General features: G+C 41.1%; 1 protein-coding gene across 12 annotated transcripts in view; it reads left to right on the top strand.

Annotated features, from left to right (window-relative positions):
• The window catches only part of PHACTR1 (phosphatase and actin regulator 1), a 450,172-nt gene that overhangs the window by 245,378 nt on the left and 178,509 nt on the right, over positions 1 to 26,285 (top strand). For all 12 annotated transcript variants that reach the window (XM_043507024.1, XM_038389709.2, XM_043507027.1 and 9 more), the window contains one exon: positions 15,326 to 15,490. In XM_043507024.1, the coding sequence (XP_043362959.1) occupies positions 15,326 to 15,490 (165 nt within the window). The remainder of the gene's footprint in view (positions 1 to 15,325; positions 15,491 to 26,285) is intronic.

Here is a 26,285-nt window from a genome sequence, read left to right as displayed (position 1 = left end):
GGCTCACAAGTAAAAACAATCTCTTTCCCTTCCGTGAAACTTACCCATGCAGCAGCAGGACAGAATACTCTTCTCACCTAGTGCACTTACTTTCCTAAGCTACAGTTGGGGGATTAACTAAAGCTCTCAACAATATTCACCATGCCTAAGGGGACATGATCTGCTGGCTTGTGGATGTGAGGGCTAGGAGCCTGACCCAGCATATATATTGCAGTCAGTGCCAAGCACTAGACAGGGTCTCATGAAGCTCTGGTGTGTAGCCTAATTTAGGCACATTCCAGAATACATCTTTCCTTTTCCCATTTTCCAGAACTGGCCTCTCTAAACATTCCTGCCCTGTACCAGCAAGATGGCTCAGGGACCCTTTGCTCCTCCCATCACTGTACGTCTAATGAATTAGGCCAGTATTATGTACTTGTAGTTTGATTCCCAAAATATGTCTAGTAATTCTAAAGTGTAAAAGTGTGAGTGGCTTTTTATGCATTTATACTGGCCACGATGAGCGGAGTTAAATATGAACACAGCTTTCTCTTACTCGTACCATGTGTACACATCGCAACATAAAATCATAACATGTATGTCCCTAACCGTTAAAGAAAGAATGGAGACCCTATAATTCCTAACTTTCTCTTCTCCCTTTCCCATACTTGGCATGGGTTGCCAGAGTGGCAAGTTCAGCTCTTTATCTGATCCTGCATTCCGCCACTAAAAAGTCATGGCGCCCCCCCCCTTTTTTTCTTCCCCGCAGTCTGCTGTGGGCAATGGGTCCATATATGGAGAAAATTATAAGAAATGCAAGTCCGTATTGTGGGAGAGAGGTAGATAGGTAATTATGTTAGAAAGCAGCTGACTTGAGCTAGTAGAGCTGCTACTCAAATTCAGTTGACAAACCCAGGGTTGCGGTTCTTCATCTCCTATCAGTGCTCATTAACTTCACTATTTTGTGCTGTTGTTGTAGAGTTTTACAAGTCTCCATTTGTGTATGTTTGTAATAGAAATGGGCCCACCACATCCACACCAAACATCTGAACCTGGAAACAAAGATGTTTTTTAAAACTGATTTATCCCCCCCCCCCCCCGCCCCTTTTACAGAGGGCCAATATGAAACCACAAGTTCACAAATTTTGGGAAATCTGAAATCTGAATCCAAATATTGCAGTTTAGGCTATTCTCTATTGCAAATATAAAACAAATATTCCTCCTGCCTTTTTGCTTTGAGATTTTTGTAATAATCCCTTTTTGCCAATTCCAATTTAGTTAAGAGCTTTTATGAATGCAGCAATTTTGCTTAGCCAAAATTTCAAGGCCATGCTGAAAAATGTTTATGAAATTTGTAGAATATTGCAAAAATATTTTGGTCATAGAATTCAGCATGAAAGCAAGTGCATATCTCCTGTCCAAGTTACCCCGAGATGCACAACGTCCAGTTTCCCTTACTGCAGAAATAGATCAGAAGGAGTTTTTGCTGGTGGTAACTCTAGTTATGTATTTCTTTGCAAAAGAATAATTTTGCAAAGCCTGTATGGTAAGACCTTTGGAAAGAAATAATTCACCATTTCTAGTATATGTGCAGATTCTTTTGCACAGGCTTACTGCATGGTGCCAAATGCACAGCAGCTAGTGGGTGAAAGGAAGATACCTTTGTTGTGTTGTAAGAATTGTCTGATTGTGTTTCTTTATTTTTTCCACCTGCAGTATTGAAATAAAATCTACTGCAAATACCTACTGTTGTGACCCTCATAATGTTACACAATTAAATTATTGTCAATTTCAAGGACAAGTGGCTTTGTATACGTAGGCCCAATCTGTGCGTGCTGCCAGAATGCTTTCTTTGCAATAATGGCTCGGAACAGGCCATGAGTTTCTTCCTCAAACAGCTGTGGATGGTGGTGGTTACAAAAGAATGCATTAGATTAAGAAGGCCAAGCTGAAATGCTTTCTCTGCTGATTTATATTTCTGGATGTGAATTCTAATGCTGAGGAAAGGTGTTTAAATGTCAGCGCTGGGCACTAGAGTCCTCTCTCCACAGGCTAGGCTGCAGCAGTGCAGGCTTCCTGTTTTGTTCTCCCAGCGTGCTTCAGCCTGACCTGGGGAGGACCACATATATGGGTGAGAGAGCAGTTCACACCCTCACACTTACTCCATGCCTGGTGCTTAGATCTGTCAGATCAGCAGCAGACAGAGGAAGAGGATACAGGGATCAGATTCTGCCTTCATTTACAAGTCAATTGGATTGCATGGGTGAAAGAGAGGGCAAAATTTACCCACAAGTCCTGACTCCCAGCCCAACTAATCTAATCGCTAGATGTACTGGGTAAAAAAATCTGTCTCCACTGAAGTCAATGGGAACTTTGCCAATGACTTAGCTGGTGAAATCCTGACTCCATGGATCTCATACTTACATGCATAAAGCTGTTTGATATGAGTATTCTGGTAACTTTTTAATCTATAGTGGTTTCTAGGTTCCCTGTATTGTTGTTTTCTGCATCTGACCTAAACTCCTTCAAACTAGCTAGGCTATTTCTGATTGATGGATTCGGAATTCTTCATGAACTTGAGGCTATGATCATAGATCCAATCTATGACTTTAATGTTTCCTAATGGTATGCAGTAATTTGTTTGGTTGTTTGGCTCCGTCTACTTTTTTTTTTAAGGCAGGAAGAAGATATTTCTCTATTGCCCACAATAGCTGTCATGAATCAAAAACGGATGCTCTCATCTAAATCTAGTGTGCAAGTGGAAAACATATATCTGTCTGCAATAACCCAAAGAGAGAGCCTAGAATTTAATTTCAAAAAAACCCCATGAAAATACTCGAGATTTTGGCCAAAAAAATAAGGAACTTTCATTCATTTTGCAGGATTGCAAAAGGAGATGTGGGTATTCCGCACCTCTGTGCGTACTCATTACTCCTGAAAGTAAAGTCACTTACTAAGGTGAATTATCCAGCTTCCATGGTGATTAAAGGAAGGGCTCCCCATTTACTTTAATGGGAGTTAGACCAAACCTTAAATGCCTGACTTTAGGCATCTTAACTTGAAAGACTTTACCTTTCCTTCTAACTCCTCGTACTGAGATTGATGGATACAAACCGGCTCCTCTCAATTAGAGTCCACTGAAACAGATTTTTGCTTGTACCGTTTGGTATAATTACTCTTTTTCCTCTTGGCCAGCTTCCTATCAACTTCTTTAAAGGACAGAAATAGTAGTTTATTTTTCCCAAGAGAAGCAAAATACAAATTAAAAGGGAATAGTTTGGGCAGTTTAACTCTTAAACTAGTTACTTTGCCTTTTCTCCTGGCTGTTATAGTGATCATAGAAGATTGGGGTTGGAAGAGACCTCAGCAGGTCATCTAGTCCAACCCCAACTAAATCATTGCATCCAGGGCTTTGTCAAGCCGGGCCTTAAAAACCTCTAAAGATGGAGATTACACTACCTCTCTAGGTAATGTATTCCAGTGCTTCATCTCCCTCCTAGTGAAATAGTTTTTCCTGATATCCAACCTAGACCTCCCTCACTGCAACTTGAGACTGTTGCTCCTCGTTCTGTCTTCTGCCACCACCGAGAACAGCCTAGCTCCATTCTCTTTGGAACCCCACTTCAGGTAGTTGAAGGCTGCTATCAAATCCCCCTTCACTCTTTTCTCTTCTGCAGACTAAATAAGCCCCATTCCCTCAGTCTCTCCTCCTAAGTCATGTGCCCTAGCCCCCTATTGATTTTCCTTGCCCTCCACTGGACTCTCTCCAATTTATCCACATCCTTTCTGTAGTGGGCGGCCCAAAACTGGACACAGTACTCCAGATGTGGCCTCACCAGTGCCGAATAGAGGGGAAATAAACACTTCCCTTGATCTGCTGGCAGTGCTCCTACTAATGCAGCCCAATATGCCGTTAGCCTTCTTGACAACAATGGCACACTGTTGACTTTTATCCAGTTTCTTGTCCACTGTAATTCCCAGGTCATTTTCTGCAGAACTGCCGCTTAGACAGTCAGTCCTTAGCCTTTAGCAGTGCATGGGATTCTTCCATCCTAAGTGCAGGACTCTGCACTTGTCCTTGTTGAACCTCATCAGATTTCTTTTGGCCCAGTCCTCCAACTTGTTTAAGTCACTCTGGACCCTGTCCCTACCCTCCATCGTATCTATCTCTCCCCCTGAGCTCAGTGTCATCTGCGAACCTGCTGAGGGTGCAATCCATCCCATCATCCAGATCATTAATGAGGATGTTGAACAAAACCGGCCCTAGGACCAACCTTTGGGGTACTCTGCTTGATAGCGGCTGCCAACTAGACATTGAGCATTGATCGCTACCCGTTGAGCCCAACGATCTAGCCAGTTTTCTATCCACCTTATAGTCTATTCATCCAGTCCATACTTCTTTAACTTGCTGGCAAGAATACTGTGGGAAACCATATCAAAAACTTTGCTAAAGTCAGGGTATATCACATCCATCACTTTCCCCGCGTCCTGAGAGATCATTATCTCATCATAGAAGGCAATCAGGTTGGTCAGGCATGACGTGACCTTGGTGAATCCATATTGACTGTTCCTGATCACCTTCCTCTCCTCCAAGTCCTTCAAAAATGGATTCCTTGAGGACCTGATCCACGATTTTTCCAGGGACTGAGGGGAGGCTGACTGGTTTGTAGTTCCCCGGATTCTCCTCCTTCCCTTTTTTAAAGATGAGCACTATATTTGCCTTTTTCCAATCATCCAGGACCTCTCCCGATCACCACGAGTTTTCAGAGATAATGGCCAATGGCTCTGCAATCACATCAGCCAACTCCCTCAGCACCCTCTGATGCATTGCATGGACTTGTGCATGCCAGCTTTTCTAAATAGTCCTTAACTTGTTCTTTCACCTGAGGGCTGCTCACCTCCTCCCCATACTGTACTACCCAGTGCAGCAATCTGGCAGCTGACCTAGTCTGTGAAGATCGAGGCAAAAAAAGCACTGAGTACTTCAGCTTTTTCCACATCATCTGTCACTAGGTTGCCTCCCCCATTCAGTAAGGGTTCCACGCTTTCCCTGACCACCTTGTTGCTAACATACCTGTAGAAACCCTTCTTGTTACCCTTCACATCCCTCGCTAGCTGCAACTCCAATTGTGCTTTGGCCTTCCTGATTACACCCCTACATGCTCATGCAATATCTTTATACTCCTCTCTAGTCATCTGTTCAAGTTTCCACTTCTTGTAAGCTTCCTTTTTGTGTTTAAGCTCACCGAAGGTTTCTCTGTTAAGCCAAGCTGTCATATTTGCTATTCTTTCCACACATTGGGATGGTTTGTTCCTGCACCCTCAATAAAATACAGCCAGCAATTCTGGACTCCTTTCCCCCTCATATTAGCCTCCCAGGGGATCCTGCCCATCAGTTCCCTGAGGGAGTCAAAGTCTGCTTTTCTGAAGTCCAGGGTCCGTATTCTGTTGCTCTCCTTTCTTCCTTTTGTCAGGATCCTGCACTTAACCATCTCATGGTCACAGCTGCCCAAGTTGCCATCCATTTCTACTTCCCCTACCAATTCTTCCTTGTTTGTGAGCAACAGATCAAGAAGAGCATGGCCCCTAGTTGGTTCCTCTAGCACTTGCACCAGAAAGTTGTCCCCAACACTTTCAAAAAACTTCCTGGATTGTCTGTGCTCTGCTGTATTGCTCTCCCAGCAGATGTCAGGATTATTGAAGTCCCCCATGAGAAACAGAGCCTGTGATCTGGAAACTTCTGTTAGTTGTCTGAAGAAAGCCTCGTCTATCTCATCCTCCTAGTCTGGTGGTCTATAGCAGACGCCCACCACGACACCATCCTTGTTGCATCTAAACTTAATCCAAAGACTCTCAACAGGCTTTTCTCCAGTTTCATACTGGATGGAAACCCCAGTGTCACAGCTATATTTAAAAAGAATCCGTTCTCATTATCAAAATTACCTCCTTTTTTTTTTTAAATGGGTGATGTCGCATTGTCTGTACACTGCAGCTTTTGGTTGACATTGAAGTCCCATGTAGTGTCTGAATAATCTAAGGATTTGTGATTTAGAAGGCCCCTTTTTATAAAAACTATTATTGGATAATCTTACTTACAGGATCTGCAAAAGGGGGTCAGATATTTCTTTTAGTTGACCAAGTTTCCTAAGATGTCACACACAATTTTGATATATATCAGAGCATCTCAAAATAGGCAACATTCAGAGCTAGTTGTCCATTCATTAAAGGCCAGATTTCATACACTGTAAGAAGTTCCATTGTTTTCAATTAAACTATTTGTAGAACAAGGTACTATCGTGTGTGTGTGTGTGTGTGTGTGTGTGTGTGTGTGTTAGAATCTGGCCCTTCTGGATCATTATGATAAATGGTGAAGTTGTAATCAGCTACATACAATTATTGGTAACACATTTGTGATCAAAAACATCACTATCTGTGGACCTGATTGTCTTCTCACACCAGCTTTGCATTATTATAATTCAATGGAATTACTCCAAAATTTACATCATTATCGGAGAAGAATCAGACCCTGAGAACTTAGTCAATACCAGCACCTGTATGATGATGTTTTAATGCAATTGGTAGCTGGCCTTTCAGAGAAACAATATATTTGATAAAAAAATTAATTACCTCATTCACGATTGAAGGAAATTTAGGAATGGAGTGATCTTGGAATCCAATTCTGTTTTTCATGCCGAACAAGTCATTGCTAAGCATTTGAAGATTTGCCTAAAGGAAGCTGTGATTATCTGTCTTCCACATCCTTGGGCATCAGAGGGTACTTCAACTATGATTAATGAGCTTGAACTCCAGTTTTGATCGGTCAGGGCATGACTCAAATGAAAGTGAGGCTTGTCTCCATCTGGTCTAACAAGCTAACAGTATCAAGAGATACTATCCCGAGATGATAGCTATGGGGTTTGATTACACCCTCAGTTACACAGATCCAGTTATCATTTACATCAATGGGAGTTGCAATCATGTAGGGACATGATATCAAAATCCAGTGAAAATCTTTTGCTTCTGACTTCTATAGGGGCTATTTCATTTAAGACCAGAGCCCTAGATTAGAGAGAACCCTACGTGTGTATGATTTTACTTGGCTGTTGTCAATGTTGTGGGATTGAACCTTATTCTCACAGGCAGTTGCAAAGTAATGGCTGACATTTATTTTGAGAGAGAGTGACTGAGTCTGTATAGTGTTATGAACTTGCTGCCATGCCTGTAGGGAAGCAGGCAGGATGAACTTTGTATTTCCAATAGCTTAGGTATCAAGAAAGACTAAAAGAAATTGTTTGTGTGGATCCCTCGCATTCAGTCTCAGAAAGTAGGATTGTATTTACATGTGCAGCTACTGAAGTGTTGGAGGGCATCTGGTTGAATGGTGCTGAACATAGATAAGAATATGGAGTGGAAATGAAGGCGGGGGGGGGGAGCCATGACATAGAGTGTAAGTTATATTGAGTGTGATAAGTAGGGTTGGGGGATATACCTGTAGTAGTGTGTTTGCACATTGATGCTGTTCCACCTGCATGTAATAGAAATAAAGTGCTTCTGTGCTTTCTAAGGGTCTGATCCTGCAATGCTTACATGCAAAGGGCTAAACTGGGTCATTAACAGAGCTTTGAGTAAGGGACTGCACATGCACCATTCCATGGGGAATACCAGGAGGCATCATGCCTTAGAGACATCCCCCATTCCTCCTGGAGCACCCTGGTTGCCATAGCATTGTTAGTAATTTGTGGCACTGCTTTGCAGGGTGCAACATACCCTTCAATTCCACCTGCATGACCAACCAGCTCCATTGGTCAGTATGTGTGTGGGGGCAGTTTTAATGGCTCAACCTACTCCCCACCCTCTCTTGCCACTTGCTTCATGGGGACGGCATCTTTCATAAGGCCCCTGAGCTCCCTTCTAGGACCTGGATCTAAGACCAGGGAGCCCAGATGCTGGCACACCATGGTGGGGCTGGAGGTGTGTGATCATCTTTACTCCCCTCCTCTTCTTGTGGCTTAGGACTCATCGAGCTCCAAAGTAGTCCTATTGATGTCAGTTGGCTTACTTGTGTGAGCAAGGCTTTTATGAATGGGCCTTAAAAAAGATAAGGAAAGGTAAAGGAGATTCATAATGATTTAGGAGCCTAAATTGCAATGACTTTTGAAAAGGAAGCTTAAGCTCCTAACTCATTTAGATGCTTTAGACAAATTTACCCCTAGAAAATGATCAAATACTTGGTCTAACTTCAATAGCAGGTTTTTGTGACCAATAATAAGGAAATCTATATGTGATAAACACTTCAGCAATGAAGAACTTGATGAGCAGTGAAAGTCACATTGTGGATAAAGCATAGCTCAGATTAACATCAAACATAATCTTTATTTTCTATCCTTACAGGCTTGGTGAGTAAAGTAACCATTCTACATATATATAAAAAAACAAAGGATTTTGTATCAATAAAACCCACTGCAGCATAATGTTGATTTAAAGAAATTGTCTGACCTGTTGCAATCAGCCATTAATTATTAACAATTTAATCTCAAAATGTGGGGGAGGTATGAAGTGAGGTCTTGCACAGCTCAGTTTTTAAAACTTGTACTTTTCAATTATATACCTTAATCAAGAGGAAAATGTATATACGCCACATTGATTAAACCTGCAGATGATATCAAATTTAGAAAGGGATTATAAACACCATAAAGGAAAAATCAGAATTGCAGAGTGATCTGACAGGTGTATCGAGATGGGTAAATGTAAATGAGATGAGATTCTTTTGCAGATAAAATGTAAAGTAATACACCTAGAGAGAAATAATCATCATCAGAGAAATGAGCTAGTGCTACTTAGAATGCACAGAAATGAAGCTGTGGACCTCATAGGGGATTATAAACTGAATATGAACTGACAATTCAATGCCATTGCAAAAATGGCAAATGCCATCCTAAAGCATGTTTTTACTAGGATTTCTTATAAAGCAAATGAGGTAATAATCCCATCTTGATAAAACGGCGCTTGGAATACTGCATGCAGTGTTGGGCCTTTCATTGCAAAACAGACACTGAAAAGCTTTACAGAAGGTTCAAATGGGAAGAAGGGGGAGGACCAATAGAACTTAATGCCTGGAAAAAAAGGCAATTAAGGGACGGTAACCCTACAAAAATATCAGGTGTTAATAGGAAAGCAGGGAAAGGCTCAGCTTTCCTGTAGGAGAATAAGGAAAAATGAGATAATCTGAAATTTAGATTTAAAATGATCAAATTCAGGTAAAGAGAACAAAAAAAAAGTTTCAACAGTTATGGTGGTTGTTACTGGTTATTATAATGTTGGCTGGATGCTCTGAAGACCATCTGAAAAGGGGTGTACTTTCACAATAACTCCACTGAGTTTGTGGTATATGGGGCTGACTGTGTGTGTGGTTTAAGTTCTGGAACATTCTGGATTCAGAGTGCAAAAGAAGTCTTGACAGCTAGAAGCAATTGCAGCTGAAATTGGTTAGAGACTGAAGCTAAGAATGAAGTGAGGTTATATGTAGCTTGTAAACAAATTGACAACTTGATTATTTTGTTGTTGTTGTTCTCCTCTATTTAAGGTCCTGTCATTAAAGTCAGGACGTGAAGAAGAGCTCTGTGGAGCTCAAAAGCTTGTCTCTTTTGGTCCAATAAAAGATATTACCTCACCCACCTTGTCTCTCTCATATCCTGGACCAACATGGTTACAACAGCATTGCAAACTGCATAAATGAGGTTAGATAAAGTACTAGTGGAGTTACTGGAGAGGAAGATGCTGTTTGATGCAGAGGGGTTGGTATGCATGACCTATTAGCTGATTTTCAGCCATTCAGCTATGATGTAGTTCTCTGTACCTGAATGCGGAGATGCAACCATACTGATTTTTTAAATGAAATCTGGGATATTCTTTATCTCAACAATTGGTATGATGCCCACCCAGACATCTCCCAACCAAACTGGGGCTCCTTACCATTTTTGAGGGTCATTGATCCATGTTTTGCAACTCCCAGAGCTTGGGAAGTAGGTCACCTCTGCATCCAGCTGATTTTCAGAGGGGGCAGGGCCAATAGATATGCAGAAAGGCTTTGCACTGAAAGAGGCAGAACACTCAGAAGTATGTAATATGAGGTTTTCAGTCATGTTTTCTCCTGGGCTTCGCTGTTTCACCTACAGTAATAAGATACTGTTTTGCAAACAGTTCTTTGTCCTGACTATTCTACTTACACAGCTGTGTACCATCTGTGGTGCCTCTACATCATATTTGCCAACCCCATGTATTGAAAAATCATGAGTCATGACCCCAAATACCATGAGATTGTCTGTCTCAAAAATCATGAGACAAAATGGTACATTTGTGGTTCTTTTGATTAGTTTGAGAGTCTTTGGGGGTGCATTATAGTCAGGTTTTCAAGTTTTTCTCTATAACCATGAGGACTAGAAACTTTTTTTAATAGACCCTCAGATTCTCACCTAGTCCCTTGATCTGGGGCTTTATGAAGAACACCAAGTTTTGCTAGATTTGTGATTTAAAATCCTGAATCAGCAACACTATTATCACCAGACACCTGTGAAACACTGTTCTATTTAGTCCTGTGATTTCTCCTGCACGGCATTAGTGAGGAGGAACATGATGAGTGGGAAGTGGGTCATCTTCCTGCCCTAGTTTCAAGTCGTCTTGAAATCTTGCAGTGTCTTTCCATTTGTTCAGGAAAAGCCTGTGCATCAATTATGTGTATTTCAGTTCATGTGGTGTCCCATTCACCAACAGTATTGTGTGCTTGACATTCCTGGGATATAAGGTGAACACCACTTGTACGTGCTGAGTATTTGTCATTATGGTGACGATTATAAACATCATCTCGGATTTGTTGTGCCAGTCAAAGGACAAAATTGCAATATCGTGATGAAAGGCCCCAAAACACACAGCAGTTTAGCAGTATCAGTATAGCAAATTGGTAAGCACTGACCTGCTTTTCTCTCCCAAAGGCAATAAATATGTAGGTCTGGATTAGTTTGCAGTCTTGAAAGCACCAGCTTCTTTGGGAACAGGAAGAGTGTGAAAACCGCCTACAAAGCCTGCTGTCATTAGTGGGTGTCAAAGCCTACAGCTAGTCAATAATCATGAGAAGCCAAAAAAGCAGAGGGAACATGGCTAATTGAAGCAAAAGAGATGACAGAAAATGGGAGTGAAGTATGGCTTTTACTCTCTTATCTTTACTCTTACTCTTTTATGAAGACTGTAGTGTATATGGTTCTAATTCAGTCATTCCTCTACAGTGATCATTATGTTTGAGTTAGTAGTACATTTGGAAGTATATTTCATGAAATGTGAAGTAGACTTTTTTTTAAAAAAAGAGAGAGAGAAGTGCTGTTACTTGGATTAGTTGCATTATTTGGAAAGGATGGAGGAGAAGCGCTCCCGGCTGATGGGATGCACAGTAGGACTCCTGGAACACAGTTCTGCATGAGACCAAGATATTGAAATTCAGTGAAAGAAAGTCAAAATATGGAAATGGTTTTGACACTCTCTGTGACAGTTTCTAGCTCTTTATGGACCCAATCTTTACTTGGGTAACTTCCCTTTGACTTCAGTGAGAGATTTGCTTGAGTATAGACCCTTAGGAATTGGCCCTAAAAGAGGAAGTGCTTTTAAGGGGAGGAAAGCTGTAACTTACAAAGACGGTATGTATCGTGAAGAGAGGAGATCTATAATGGATATCAATTCAAACAGGACTAGCCCTAGCCTTAGTGATGCCCCAAATTAGAGCAGCCTTATAAAGAGGGAGTACTGCAACTCTGTGCAATTTAGTAATCAAGAGTGATTTGTAGCAGTAATTGTGGCTCATTTGAGGAGCACAGGAGAGTGCGGGGAGGTGGGTTGGAGGGATTTAGTTTGAGTTTATTTGCAGTTTTGTTTGTCACATAGTTGTGTGTTTCATTGTGAAAGTCAGGCTGAATAAAAAGCCTTATGGTGTCATTCCCAGTTGGTTCAGCAGAATGCTTTTATACCCTATACAATTTCCAGTCAAGTATCACAGTGGTGCCCAGAGACCTGCCCATCTCTTTAGTAGAAGCTCTTAAAAGCCACAACAGTGGAAAACACTGAGTCAGGGCATGGTCAGTTAGATGTGCCTTAGCCCCTGGCACTTTTTTTTTTTTATTTAAGGGAAAAAGGGTTTGCTTTGATTCATGATTTCCTGAATGGAAAGTGAAAACCATTTTGTTCTTCAAATCAGAGCAACTTCCAGTGACGCCAGAGGGTATAAGGAGTTTTTCTGGTTTCTTCTTTGTTCCTCTCACTGATTTGCTCTGCACAACCATGCAATTTCTAGCCTTGATTCAACAATCCCCAGGATTTGTATCTGGCACCATATCACACTGAGCATGTCAGCTCTAGGCTGTCAGCTCTGTGTGCCATCCTGTGAAGAGCCACATGCTTTAACCAGGCTACCTTTTTACTCTTTATAGCAAAGCAAATGTTCTGATAAGCGCCCCCACCTCCTCCAAAGTAGATTACTGTGCTCCTCCAGCCCGTGCTTTTCTGGTTTTCTGCTTCTTCAGCAAAGTGCGGTGAAACATAGGCCTAACTCCAATTTTTTTCCCCACTTGGGCTTTTGTTATAATAGCTCAGTGGTGTAATGAGGAACCTATTTTAACAGATGTGCCACATTTTATACTTGATTTTTTTTAAAGAAACGGTGACTTTTTTTCGGAATAAATTAAACGTATGTGCTTCAGTAGAAAAAGAAAAAATGTAGAAATGCAGACGGAGCTGGAGATTAGAAAATGTCATGGAGTTTGGAGTCTGAATCTTTCAAACTATTTTGGGAGTCTTGGAAAGCTAGTTCAAGTTTGAGCTATTTTTTTTTCTGTAATTTAAATGCCTATGCCCCCCTTTCCCCCTCTCCCCAAAAGACTGATTCATTTAATCCGGGTAGAAAAACAAGCTGTGTTTGTAGCTAAAAGGAAACTTGTTCTTTATATTTCAAAAAGAAGAATAGCTCGCCACCTATGATATCCTTCAAAATATCTAGGTGGGCAGTTTGTGTATATAGGCATATCTGAATATATAGGTAGCACCACCTGTACTTAAGGTTGCTTTATTGGAAGACTCTGTTTCCAATTGCTTATAACTTTGCCAAATTTTAACCATTTGGGCTGAAATGTCCCATGATGGCTGTTCACTTCAGGCTGAATCTTCCCTTTTTCTTCCCTCCCTCCCTCCCCACTATCGCACCCTTTGGAAAGTTTGAACAAAAGCCATTCAGGCATTTCTAGGAAAAAGATTTTAGAAGAAAATACTATTAGAATTGTAACATTATTATTAGAATTTGACAGCTAAAATCTACAGAGATTCTGTCAGCACTGAGCATGCTCTATCCCCTCACAGCTCCTAGCTGCTGACTTGGACTGCACGTGTACCATCCCCATGGAGCAACTGAGCGTGCTCCATGAGCAGGATTTTCCCTACAATTACTGCTCCCAGGTGCAGGGGATTCTGGTGGCACCATGCACAGGAACTGACAGCAGGGAACCTGTGTCTCCTGTCCTCTCAATTACGCCCTGTCCCCCATTCCCCACTGATACCCCAGCAGCATGGAGGAGAAAACAGCCTTACTTGTATGAAGAAGGGGACAAGAGCTGGACTGGGGGAAGGAGGGTCAGCAATGTCGGAAATAGATTGGGACGCAGAGCCAGGAGAAAAGTGGGGAGGGTCGAGTGTTAGTGCCATAGGGATGAGGGAAAATTTAGATCTGATGTGAAGCAGGGTAGGTGGGAGGAGACTGTCACTGACTGAGCAAACAGACTGGGATTGGGAGCCGTTTGGATGAAGTAAAGACAGATTGGGCTGAGTTGCTCTAAACGGCTATTGAGGCACTTGACTGCAGATCCCAGAATCCTGGGACTAAAGGAATTGTGAAGCCATCATCTCCTCCGCCCACCCTGTGCTGAGCAGAGCTCAGCCAGATTGTAGAACCTGGGTTGGCTCTTAGTTTGATATTGAATAATGCTACTGGTTTTGCCTTTTTTAAAACTGCTAATGGAAATTATAGTTAGACAGGGAGACACAAATCCAGGTCTTTGGCTGTATTTTATAGAGCATAAATGGAGGGAAAGACCAAGCTCTGCTCTTTCCACTGAGGCACTATAGAATTTGGGGGAACATAGTAGGATGCAGAGGGGCAAAATGGCAGGAGGATGGGAAACAGTTACTTCACCTTTCATATTGGGAAAGCACATTTGATTGCAGTTTATTCTGCTGGGTTTATTTTATTTTAAAAGGAGCCTGAATCAAATGCCCTTAAACTTTGGGGAGGTTTAGATCTGATCTATGTGGTTCAGATCCATCTCTAATTTTAGTGAAATACTGATAATTTGATCACGAATGTATTAATTTTCAAAAATACCAGCATAAAGTTTTGCCTGTAAAAGTGAGGGGGGTGTTTCCAACAGATAACTATGCATGAAAAAATCCCCAAAATTTTAAAATATGATTAATCATCTTGCACCAAAAACAGTATAATGCTGCACGCATAGTTGACTCTCTTTTGCACTCACTTGCATGTGTTGTGGGTGCAGTTTAGATTTTAACCAACATAAAGATTACTTGTTGCAACTATTCAACTTCTGAAAATCTTCATTAGAAATATTTTAACACAACAAACTCAGTGCAAATTGTGACCATGCTAGGAAATTCACTGCAAAACCTCCTGTGTTAAAGGAAAGAAGTGATTATGAGTATGTTCTGAAACTATGATGCCAGGTGTTCATAAGTTTGAACTCTCTATTGGATTTCCAGAGTTCCTTGGTTGAAAGAATTAACTGGGAGGGGAAAAGAATGAGATGTTAACTGAGACAGTAATGGCTCCCAAGGAATCTTTAGTCCTCACTATTTATCAAATAATATTTCACATACATTGTGGTAAAGAGCAGCAATATTTCTCTTAAAATAGTAAGTTGTTGTTCTTTTGCTCCTCTCTTTCTTTCTGTCCCTGATAAACATCAAAACCGCGAATGGAAACACCACCAAAAATAATCAATGCTTTTAAAGTCTCCCTGGAGAAAAATCTCTCTTAAGCTCCTTCGCCAATGCTGGCTGAGTGACGGATTACTCAAGACCAAAGCATCTCCTCCGATTAATTCATTAATGATATTATTAATATTGACCTTTGTAACAGGGCTTGGATTCCATTTAAAGGGTTAAATAAATAAAACCTTTGTCACATTATTTGACTGCTATCCAGTAACCATGAAAATGTTGACCATCTGTGCGGTGCTACACAATGTTATTAACACTTCCTTCTTTGTCTTCTTCTTCTTCTCCTCCTCTTGGGGAAAAATAGCTGACGAAGTGGAAAGACTGGCTGCAATGCGTTCAGACTCTCTAGTACCAGGTACCCACACTCCTCCAATCAGGCGAAGAAGTAAGTTTGCCAATATAGGAAGGATTTTCAAGCCATGGAAATGGAGGAAGAAGAAGAGTGAAAAGTTCAAACACACTTCTGCAGGTAATAAACATGCGTTGGTTGACTGTTTTTAAATTGTTTGTTCAAATGGGCTGAAAACAGTACAGAGTCATGAATAAGTAATGTAGGCACAAATAGTGATCAACTTAAAAATATTATAACTTTGTTGGAAACTCCAAATTTTAAAAAGATATATCACTTTGTTGCTGGGCATTTTCTAAAAAATCCCATTTTTGTGTGATGCATTTAAAAAACAATGGAACAATTTTGAAGTGCCAAAACTTGCCACAGGTGTGTACGCAACCTCTGATATTAGTGAAGCTCAGAAAAAGCAAGTAAATCAAATGAAGTCATGTTGACTTCTGTTCTATGAGAAACATAGAGGGGGGGAAAAGGTCAGAATAACTGGTAAAAAGAGAGAACATCAGTGGAGAATGCAGTTACTTTCAGATGTAAAAGTTTTTACAAATAATGAAGAATTAAAATAACCAGGAAAAAGCAGTTAAGACAATTTACTTTTATATAACTGATATAATAAATTATTCATTCAACTGGACTGGAATGATCAGTATCCCTTCTTCTGAGACAAATGAGGCTCTTTCTCCATGCCTTTCTCAGATTCCTACTCCAGGACGTTTTTTATAAAAAGGTATTGAAAATTGCAAAAGCATGTTTTTATATCAGAGACAGGGCTGAGCCAATACCCCAGAACCAAAAACTGACTTTGGGGAAGTGTGGATCTGGATGTGAACTCAGACCCATCTCCATTGTGTATCTATGAACCTTCTCCCCACTGCCCCTACAATGATTTTGGGATGGTTGTGCAAAATAAGAATTTTCACCTCATACCTCTTTATGAAGATAAACCCAAAAACAGAATAATATGGATCTCACACTTTGAGGTGCCAACAGTGATTCTGGATATCACACACTTGACCCCTCCCCTGTCTATAGCATGGTGAAAGCTTATAGTGTAGACAGGACTTAACTGTGCACTCTTATCCTGCAGGCCCTTACTTGTGTTCGTGGTCCTTACTCACCAACAAGCAGCAATTAATTAAGAGGGAATTCTCACATGAGTATGAGGTAATTGCACAAGTTAGGGTTTGCAGGGTGAGTGCCTAAAACCACTCAACTACCTGGCTTTACAACTTCTGCCTGGTCTGACAGGCGGAGACAAATGAATTGGAATAAGTGGCTGTGTTGCTCTGAGTGACTATCTTTTTTTTGGCTTGTGACATGATTTTGCAAAACAAATGGCCTGCCCTTCATGTTCTATCAGTCATCACTGTAGTTCTCTGTAGCACAATTTCTGTGAGAGTCTCATAGCTCTTTTGAAACCCAATTACTAAAGCATTTTAGTAACCACACAGAGAATAAAAACACAGTAAAAATTATATATTTCCCTCTCTTTTTTTAGAATAAAGGATGATACATAATAGGAAAACCATCCCAAGTTAAGTCTCCCTTGATGATGATAGGAGAGACTGATCTAGTGACTGATGCCTTGAATCTCACAAGGATGATCCCTTTAATTTTTATAGTAAATCAAAAGACAAACACATGAAATGGCATGATGACAGTCAGTAAGCAACTTCCTATTCTAGGTTATCTGTCTCTGGTGCATTGATAAATGTGACTTTTTAAAAAAAATTGCCATTAATCTCCTAGGAGAATCCACTCCAGCTTTTCACAAAATCACTAATTATAAAAAGATATTTTGCTCTGATAGATTCCAATGTTTTCAGTGTCCAAATTGGTGATAGATTGTTATGGACCAAATCCTTTTGTCACCTTTACTCAGTTTTAGCTTCCATTGAGGTTAAAGGAAGTTTTGCCTAGACAAGGACTAATTTTTTTTTAAATTTTTTTTTTAAAGACTAAGATTTGGCTCTGTTTGAAGTGCCCAAGGCTAATCACTTATACCCATTTTTTATTTATTTAGATTTAAAAGTCCATGCCAAAGAATTCCCAGCCAGAGAGCTGAGATCCCTCAAAATATGTTTAAAAGCACAATAAAGAACAGTTACTTTATGTAGAAAGAAAAGTTTTTGTTAACTGATTTATGATAGGATTAAATAATTAGAGAAGCCCTAGCTTGAGTTATATGTTTATTACACATGGTGTATCTCAATACACCAATATTCACCTTGTGGTGTTTATTATTTCATGGTCTCTATCTTCATTGCTAAGGTGTCTCTGGGAATTGAAGGTGAAGAGGGTTTATATGTTTCTGTAATCCCTGCCCCCACACAGTGTGGCTGTTTGTCTCCCTCTAGTGACTGGACACATTCACAACATGAATCTGCTACTGCCTCTGTGCTAATGGATCTGGCCATTTAGCTAAGCAGTAGAGGTTCATGTTTTTTAATCTAAAGATCTAGGGTTCTTTTCTTGTAGGTAACCCATCCATGAGCATCATTGCATTTCCTATAGTTTAAAGTGAATGTGAAAGAGAACACACTTTAAAATTATTCATTGTTGTAAGCATAAATATTAGATTGGCCCAAATAGACTCTTTGATCAAGCTCTGGATCCAGATCAGGAGTTCAGATCACACACGCACACGCACACACACACACACACACAAACACAGATAATACAAAAATTGGGGAAGTGATAAATAACGAAGATGATCACTGGTATAAAGCACTCTGGGCTCAAGCAAACCATACATGTTTTAATATAGCTAAATGTGAATGTATACATCTAGGAACAAAGAATGTAGGCTATACTGATAGGATGGGGGACCCTATGGGAAGCAGTGATTATGAAAAGATTTGGGAGTCCTAGTGAGTAATCAGATGAACATGAGCTCCCAGTGCAACACTGTGGCCAATCCTTGGATTCATAAACAGGGGAATCTGGACTATAAATAGAGAGGTTATTTTACCTCTGAATTTGGCACTGGTGCTCCCATTACTGGAATACAGTGTCCCGTTCCAGTGTCCACGGTTCAAAGGATGTGATAAATTGGAGAGGGTTTACAGAAGAGCAATGAGAATTATTAAAGGATTAGAAAACACACCTTATTATTGACTCTAAGAGCTCTGTCTATTTAGTTTAACTAAGAGAAGGTTAAGGTGATTTGATTAAGGTTCATAAGTATCTACATGGGGAACAAATATTTAAAAATGGGCTCTTCAGTCTAGCAGAGAACGGTATGATGTAATTCAATGGCTGGAGATTGAAGTTAGACAAATTCAGACTGGAAATAAGGCATCACTTTTTAAAAGTGAAGGTAATTAACCATGGGAACAATTTACCAGGAATTGTGGTGGATTCTCCATCACTGACGATTTTTAAATCAAGATTAGACATTTTTTTTTCCTGAAAGGTCTGCTCTAGGAATTATTTTGAGAAGTTCTTGTCCTGCGTTATACAGCAAGTCGAATTAGATTATCACCATGGTCCCTTCTGGCCTTGAAATCTATGAATTATGGGATTTGATTTGCGTGCACCTCACATTTTTTAAAATGAATGGTGCTGATGGAATTTTCAAAACAACATACCACAAGTTATAAGGGAAAAAAGTACAATTCTTTCCAGAGCAATTTTTTTCAACAGCTGGGATATAAAACTCTTTACAGTAGAAATTTCTACTAGAATTTCCTTGATGGACACTGTTACCAGGCTGGAACATAAATATTTATAGCAGAGCCATACTAGAAAGTTATAACATGAAATTAGACTCGACCACACTTTAACTACAGCATGAATAAAAGTTTTAAAAAATAAAGTTTAAACGATTTATCTAAAGCTTCATCTTCTCCAGAAAGCATTATAACCTTTAATTGCCATGAGGGGCTGAAGGCCTTTGGCAGCAGTCAACAGTTGGATACACTTGGCAGTCATAGCTGGGAGCATAATAAAATTTTAAATGGTAACATTGTAACACTTGATGGGGCTGGTTTTTTTAACTTATAGGGAGCAGTCTAACTGATGGCTAAGGTTAAAATTTGTCACAGATATTTTTAGTAAAAGTCACAGACAGGTCAAGGGCAATAAACAAAAATTTATGGAAGCCTGTCCTTGACTTTTTTTTATTTAAAATACCCTGTGTGTGGGGGGGGGGATTAACTGTCAGAGTCCTACTGGGGGCTGCTGCTCCTGCTCTGGCCCCCAGGCAGCTGACCCATCCCCAACACTGCTCAAGCCCCCAGGGGCCACTGATCCTGCACTCCTAAGCGCTCCAGACAGGTGCTTCAGCCCTACTGCTGCAGCAGGCTGAAGTGGAAGAAGTCACGGAATCCGTGACCTCCATGACAGAATCAGATCCTTACTGATGGCAAAAGAAGCCAACAATGAATCGTCTCCTCTCTGACAAAGTTCCTCCTCTGGATTATGCCTGTGCTACCTTAATTTGGCCCCCTTGTGTGGATGCATCATAATACAGTCTTTATTTAAATGATCACATGCTATTTTTTCCATTTGCTGAAACCTGGCATTTCGTTTTCCAGACCAGAAAAAAATTGTTCTACAAAATATGATTCAAGTCAGTTGGATTATTTAAATTATGTCTCCCAAAATCCAGTTGGCCAATATGTCTTTTACTTTAACAACATGTACATTAATTTAAATTTAAAGGCTTTAATTGGATAATAAGAATCAATTAGGAAACTAATAAAGTCAGCCCATTGTTTATAAGCTATATCAAGCTCACTTTATCCCAACAATTAGTTACCTCTAACCCAGAGGTGAACAAACTATGGTCCACAGGCCACATGGGACCCTCCTGCCTGGCCCCTGAGCTCTTGGCCTGGGAGGCTAGCCCCCAGCCCCTTCCCCATCATCCCCCATCCCGGCAGCCTCAACTCATTGCGCCGCCGGTGCAATGCTCTGGGCAGCAGGGTTGCGAGCTCCTGGGGCAGCACAGCTGCAAAGCTGCAGCCTGACCTGGTGCTCTGTGCTGCGTGGTGGAGTGGCTGGCTCCAGCCGGGCAGCACGGCTGCCTGTCCTGGTGTTTTGGGCAGCATGGCTGTAGCGCTGCCAGCCACTGGCGCTCCAGGCAGCGTGGTAAGGGAGCAGGGGAGGTGGGATAGAGGGCAGGAGAGTTCGGGTGGTGGTCAGGGGGCAGGGTGTGGATAAGGGTTGGGGCATTCAGAGGGCGAAGAACGGGGGGGTTGAATGGGGGCATGGGTACCAGGGGGGCAGTCAGGAAGGAGAGGGGGGTTGGATGTGGCAGCAGGGGGAAGTCAGGGGCAGGAGTTCCGGGGGCAGTCAGGGGACAGGGAGAAGGGGTGGTTGGATGGGGCAGGGGTCCTGGAGGGGCAATCAGGGGACATTTTGCTTAAATATGATCTAATCAAATTAAATATAATTCTTAATTGGCATTTAAGAAGTTATTTGGCTGAAGTTTCCTCTGCAGTGTAGGCTAATGTGTGTGATGAAAAAAGTGTGCATTGCAGTGTTTAAGGGGTCTGTCCTCACTCTTGATTGATCGTTTTAGGAGTCTGTATAAAACATTCTGCTAACACATTTGAAGCCGGGTGATACGCAGCCGAGAGAGCCCCTGATTCTGCAGTTAGAACTGTGTGGAGTGTTGGAGTCACTCATGCAGAACTAAAATGTGGATAGAGAAACCCAAGATCTTTTCCAGTCTTTCCAGGAATGTAGAAAGCAAAGGCATTGGATGGAAAGGCCCAGATTTTCAAAAGTGGCCTTTAATTTTGGGTGCCTCCATTCTTGAGTGCTAGGTGACAGAACTGATTTGTCAGAGATGTTAAGCACCCACACAATTTCACCTAATGGCACTCGCAGTTGCAAGTGCTCAGCACCTTTTGAAAATTAGACCATAACCAAAAAACTGGTTGGTTTTTTTTTTGTTTTAGAATCCAATCTTGAAAATTTTACCCATTGTTTTTATGGGAGTGAATAAGGACAGACACTGGATCTCTCACCTGTTTACTCCTCTTGGACCCAAGTTCCCTGGAGACTTTAAAATCAAAGATCATTTTCAACCAAGGAAACAGATTAGTATCCAAAAATGTACTGCAATAAATTATCCTGCTTGACACAAGATGATCTACTGGAAAAAGGCTAATGTAGTGCCCATCTTTAAAAAAGGGAAGAAGGAGGATCCTGGGAACTACAGGCCGGTCAGCCTCACCTCAGTCCCTGGAAAAATCATGGAGCAGGTCCTCAAAGAATCAATCCTGAAGCACTTAGAGGAGAGGAAAGTGATCAGGAACAGTCAGCATGGATTCACCAAGGGAAGGTCATGCCTGACTAATCTAATCGCCTTTTATGATGAGATTACTGGTTCTGTGGATGAAGGGAAAGCAGTGGATGTATTGTTTCTTGACTTTAGCAAAGCTTTTGACACGGTCTCCCACAGCATTCTTGTCAGCAAGTTAAGGAAGTATGGGCTGGATGAATGCACTATAAGGTGGGTAGAAAGCTGGCTAGATTGTCGGGCTCAACGGGTAGTGATCAATGGCTCCATGTCTAGTTGGCAGCCGGTGTCAAGTGGAGTGCCCCAGGGGTCGGTCCTGGGGCCCGTTTTGTTCAATATCTTCATAAATGATCTGGAGGATGGTGTGGATTGCACTCTCAGCAAATTTGCGGATGATACTAAACTGGGAGGAGTGGTAGATACGCTGGAGGGGAGGGATAGGATACAGAAGGACCTAGACAAATTGGAAGATTGGGCCAAAAGAAATCTAATGAGGTTCAATAAGGATAAGTGCAGGGTCCTGCACTTAGGATGGAAGAATCCAATGCACCGCTACAGACTAGGGACCGAATGGCTCGGCAGCAGTTCTGCAGAAAAGGACCTAGGGGTGACAGTGGACGAGAAGCTGGATATGAGTCAGCAGTGTGCCCTTGTTGCCAAGAAGGCCAATGGCATTTTGGGATGTATAAGTAGGGGCATAGCGAGCAGATCGAGGGACGTGATCGTTCCCCTCTATTCGACACTGGTGAGGCCTCATCTGGAGTACTGTGTCCAGTTTTGGGCCCCACACTACAAGAAGGATGTGGATAAATTGGAAAGAGTACAGCGAAGGGCAACAAAAATGATTAGGGGTCTAGAGCACATGACTTATGAGGAGAGGCTGAGGGAGCTGGGATTGTTTAGTCTGCAGAAGAGAAGAATGAGGGGTGATTTGATAGCTGCTTTCAACTACCTGAAAGGGGGTTTCAAAGAGGATGGCTCTAGACTGTTCTCAATGGTAGCAGATGACAGAACGAGGAGTAATGGTCTCAAGTTGCAATGGGGGAGGTTTAGATTGGATATTAGGAAAAACTTTTTCACTAAGAGGGTGGTGAAACACTGGAATGCGTTACCTAGGGAGGTGGTAGAATCTCCTTCCTTAGAGGTTTTTAAGGTCAGGCTTGACAAAGCCCTGGCTAGGATGATTTAACTGGGACTTGGTCCTGCTTTGAGCAGGGGGTTGGACTAGATGACCTTCTGGGGTCCCTTCCAACCCTGATATTCTATGATTCTATGATTCTATGATTCTACTGGGTCTTTTCCATCTCTCTTTTCTGTGGTTTTGGAGTTGCATATTATGCATCATTTTTAAATTTGGCATGGACTAAAAATCATAAAATTGCTAAACTGTGTACAGAATATACAGCTATGATTTTCACACTGAGGACGATTGTAGCATTTGTCTATTTTTATCAATGAATTGCCAAAGGGGAGTTTCTGAAGAAAATGGATGTTTGTTCCACTCTATAGCAGCATCTTTGAGCCTTCTTGAAATCTGCTACATAATATATTCCCTGGCTTTAAGAACCAGGCTTTGCCTAGCTGGAGTCAAAAGGCTTTTTGAGACTCTACTAACTCCCTTGCCAGCACTACACATAGCCTTAATGGGACATTTGTGAGAAGGGCCCTTAAATGTATCCCGTCTTACAAGAAAGGAATGTTTAATGAGGCCATTTGGTTTTTATGCTAATTACACTTCCAGCTGCTGTGAAGATTATATGATGAAGCCACCCCAAACAGTAATACTGCAGCATAACTCTGCAATAATGTATTCCTGCAAAAAATAATTTAATACAATTAATCTATTAGAGAGAGGATTTACTATGTGTTTCAAGGCATGAAAAAGAGTTGCAGTGAAATGCACTCTTAATATCTTAATTCTCTTCTTTTTCTGAGGGTTAGGGAGCATCATTAGTAGATGTGTCAAGAAATGTTTCACCAACAAAATTAGTAATAACGAAATCTCTAGTTTTTGGGAGACAGAACAAGAGTGTCTGACTGAAAAAGCTGATCCTCTTGTGTAACAATCTGTTCTATAGCATCAGCTGCGATGAGAGTGATGCATGAATGGACAACCACCCTCAAAACAGACTGGTTCTTGAAGACTAGCCCTTTTAGACTGTCTTTGTTTAATGACAGAAATACACTCAGGTTTATTTTTATTTTAGATAGCATATGACAGGTGGAAACTAATGACCAGGCTTCGTACGCTACTGGCCTCCATTTGTGCTCTTAGTGTTTTTTTCTGTCCTTTTATAGAGGTGGAGAAAAATAACAAGATCATTCTAAAGTAAAATGGAGTCATGGGGGCATCCATATGTAACAGAAACAGAAGAACGCTGTATGATTCCAAAGCACAGGTGTCCAGAGTGTGCCCCAATGCCAGATATAGGGCTGGATACCTGGCCCATTGGCCACCTTTTCTCTTTACCTAAAGGATAAGGACAAAGCTTATCAACAGCAGGTTTTTAGTTTTGGTGAGCTCGTGCAGTGAGCAATTTCTAATATTCACAGCTATGTGTATTTATTCATAATAGATAGCTGGGTCCCTTGGAATGCAAGCAAGCTTCAGTCCTTAGCATTACAGAGTTTGGGCTCTTCTGCTGTAGGAAACATATATCCCCAGTGTAACTCCATTGACTTTTTTGGAGTTACACTAGAGATTAATTTGGCCCTTGAGATCCAAAGCAATGAAGTATAAATATTACAGTGCCATTTAAAAGGAACAGTAGTTAGCCTCTACAAGGGAAAGCTGTTAGATGTCTTCACTAAGTATTGATGGTGAAGGAGTTTTATTTCGGTTGGGGATTCAACTCTCAATCAGCATTTCCAACAATGGGATAAATGAAGCAGGAATCCCTCAGGCTGGAGTGGTAGTATATTGATTGAGTGCTACTGTATCAGTGACCTGCTGCATGTCTGACCCATATTTTACTTCTGCTACTTGTCATAGTACTGTGAGCACTTAGTTCAGTGACTCAAGTCTTATAGGTTCTTTTAATTATTATAGTGGCTTCCCAGTATTTGGCTATCTTAGAATCATGGTAAAAATTCCAAATGAATAAAATATTGTGAATGTGAATTATAATCCCATGAAAAATGTGACCTGTAAATATGAGTAACCTAGACAAAGAAATTGCTCCATTGGGTCAGTCTAGGTCTACGGAGTGGAGGATTGCAAACCTATGTGGGTGGGTAGGTGGGTGGATGGATGGATGTATTGTATAATAAATTGTTGCCAGAAAGAGAATCCATTTTTTAAAGAAGGGTTTAAATGAATAAGATGATGAATTTAGATGAATAAGAATCAGACATAGCCTGACATATAGTAATGCACAGAGGTGAGAATTTGTCTCTCTTCTTAGGAATCTTAGTCTAAGAGCTACAAAACAGAAAAGGTGCAGAATATGATTATATCATATATCTGCTTTAACTGGAAATTAGGGATGGACTCTAAGGGCCAAATTCAGTGAAAGCTGCACCTTGTTAGTTCAGGACTTAATTTGGAAACTAAACAGAAGAAGTGCAGTGATTAGAGCGGGAAATGAAAAGATAAGTGTACTGGGTTCTCTTCCGAGTTCTGCTACTTATCTGAGTCCCAATCCTGCTCCCACTGAAGTCATGGTGATAATATTGGGGTATTGTAGGGCTAAAATAGTGTTTCACTAACTCTGGCAATTTTATCACAAGTCTCTCAATATTTGGTATTTTTTTCCTTTAAAGCTCCAGCTTATGGAATCAAGTGATTAGGTGAAAATTTCAGCTTTTTAAAAAAAAAAGAAGAAAAGAAAACCCTTGTGATTTCAAGAAAAATAGCTTGAAAATGTGAAGCAAGTCCATCTTAAAGGCTTAGGGGAAAAAAGGACCCCAAAGTGGGTTGTTTTTTTTTAATCTCGCTATTTTCCAGCCAATCTGATGCTATTTGAGGCCTAACTTGTAACATTTGAACTTTTAGGGCAGGCAATACAGTACTAAAACCAGTTAATGATTGTATTGGGGACATAATGTGGTATGTATTTAAAGAGCAATAGAGATAGTTGCAGATAAGATTCATACTGATTTGCATTGATTTGTATACACTGACACAATTAAATCTTTTGTTAAATATATCTGAGTAGCCTGGTGTTTACAGGATGTACTTTAGAAAAGAGCAATTGCAAAATAGATCAGTGACAGCTAAACCTTATTAACTATTTCTATATTTCTTCATACAGTGGCAGGTACTTCTTACCTGATTGGAACATGGCCCTGCATGGTTAGGCTCTGATTCTACATTTGGATGCACATGTGCAGCTCTGATTGCAGGACTGGGGTCTGAGCTTGTCTTTGAGTTTTAATATGGAAAGTAACATTGTTCCTCTTCATGTGTAGTTCTCTAAAATCAATAACACATTTAAACAGCAGGTCTGGATTAACGCAGGGGCTTCAGGGGCTGCAGCCCAGGGCTAAGGGGGGCCCCGCAGGCCAGATATGGCCTGCTGCTTCTTTTAAGCCGGCTCGCGGCAAGTATCCGCAGCTCCCATTGACTGGGGACAGCGCCTGTGGGCACGGGCAGCGTGCACCATGCAGAGCAGCCTGGTCCCCCTGACCTAGGGGCTGGACATGTCTGCCACCTTGGGGAGC

This window comes from Dermochelys coriacea, chromosome 2 (genome assembly GCF_009764565.3).
Source record: "Dermochelys coriacea isolate rDerCor1 chromosome 2, rDerCor1.pri.v4, whole genome shotgun sequence".
In the NCBI taxonomy this organism is placed as follows: Eukaryota; Metazoa; Chordata; order Testudines; family Dermochelyidae; genus Dermochelys; species Dermochelys coriacea.
The sequence above is the reverse complement of the archived record's forward strand: the minus strand, read 5'-3'. Positions and strand labels throughout refer to the sequence as shown.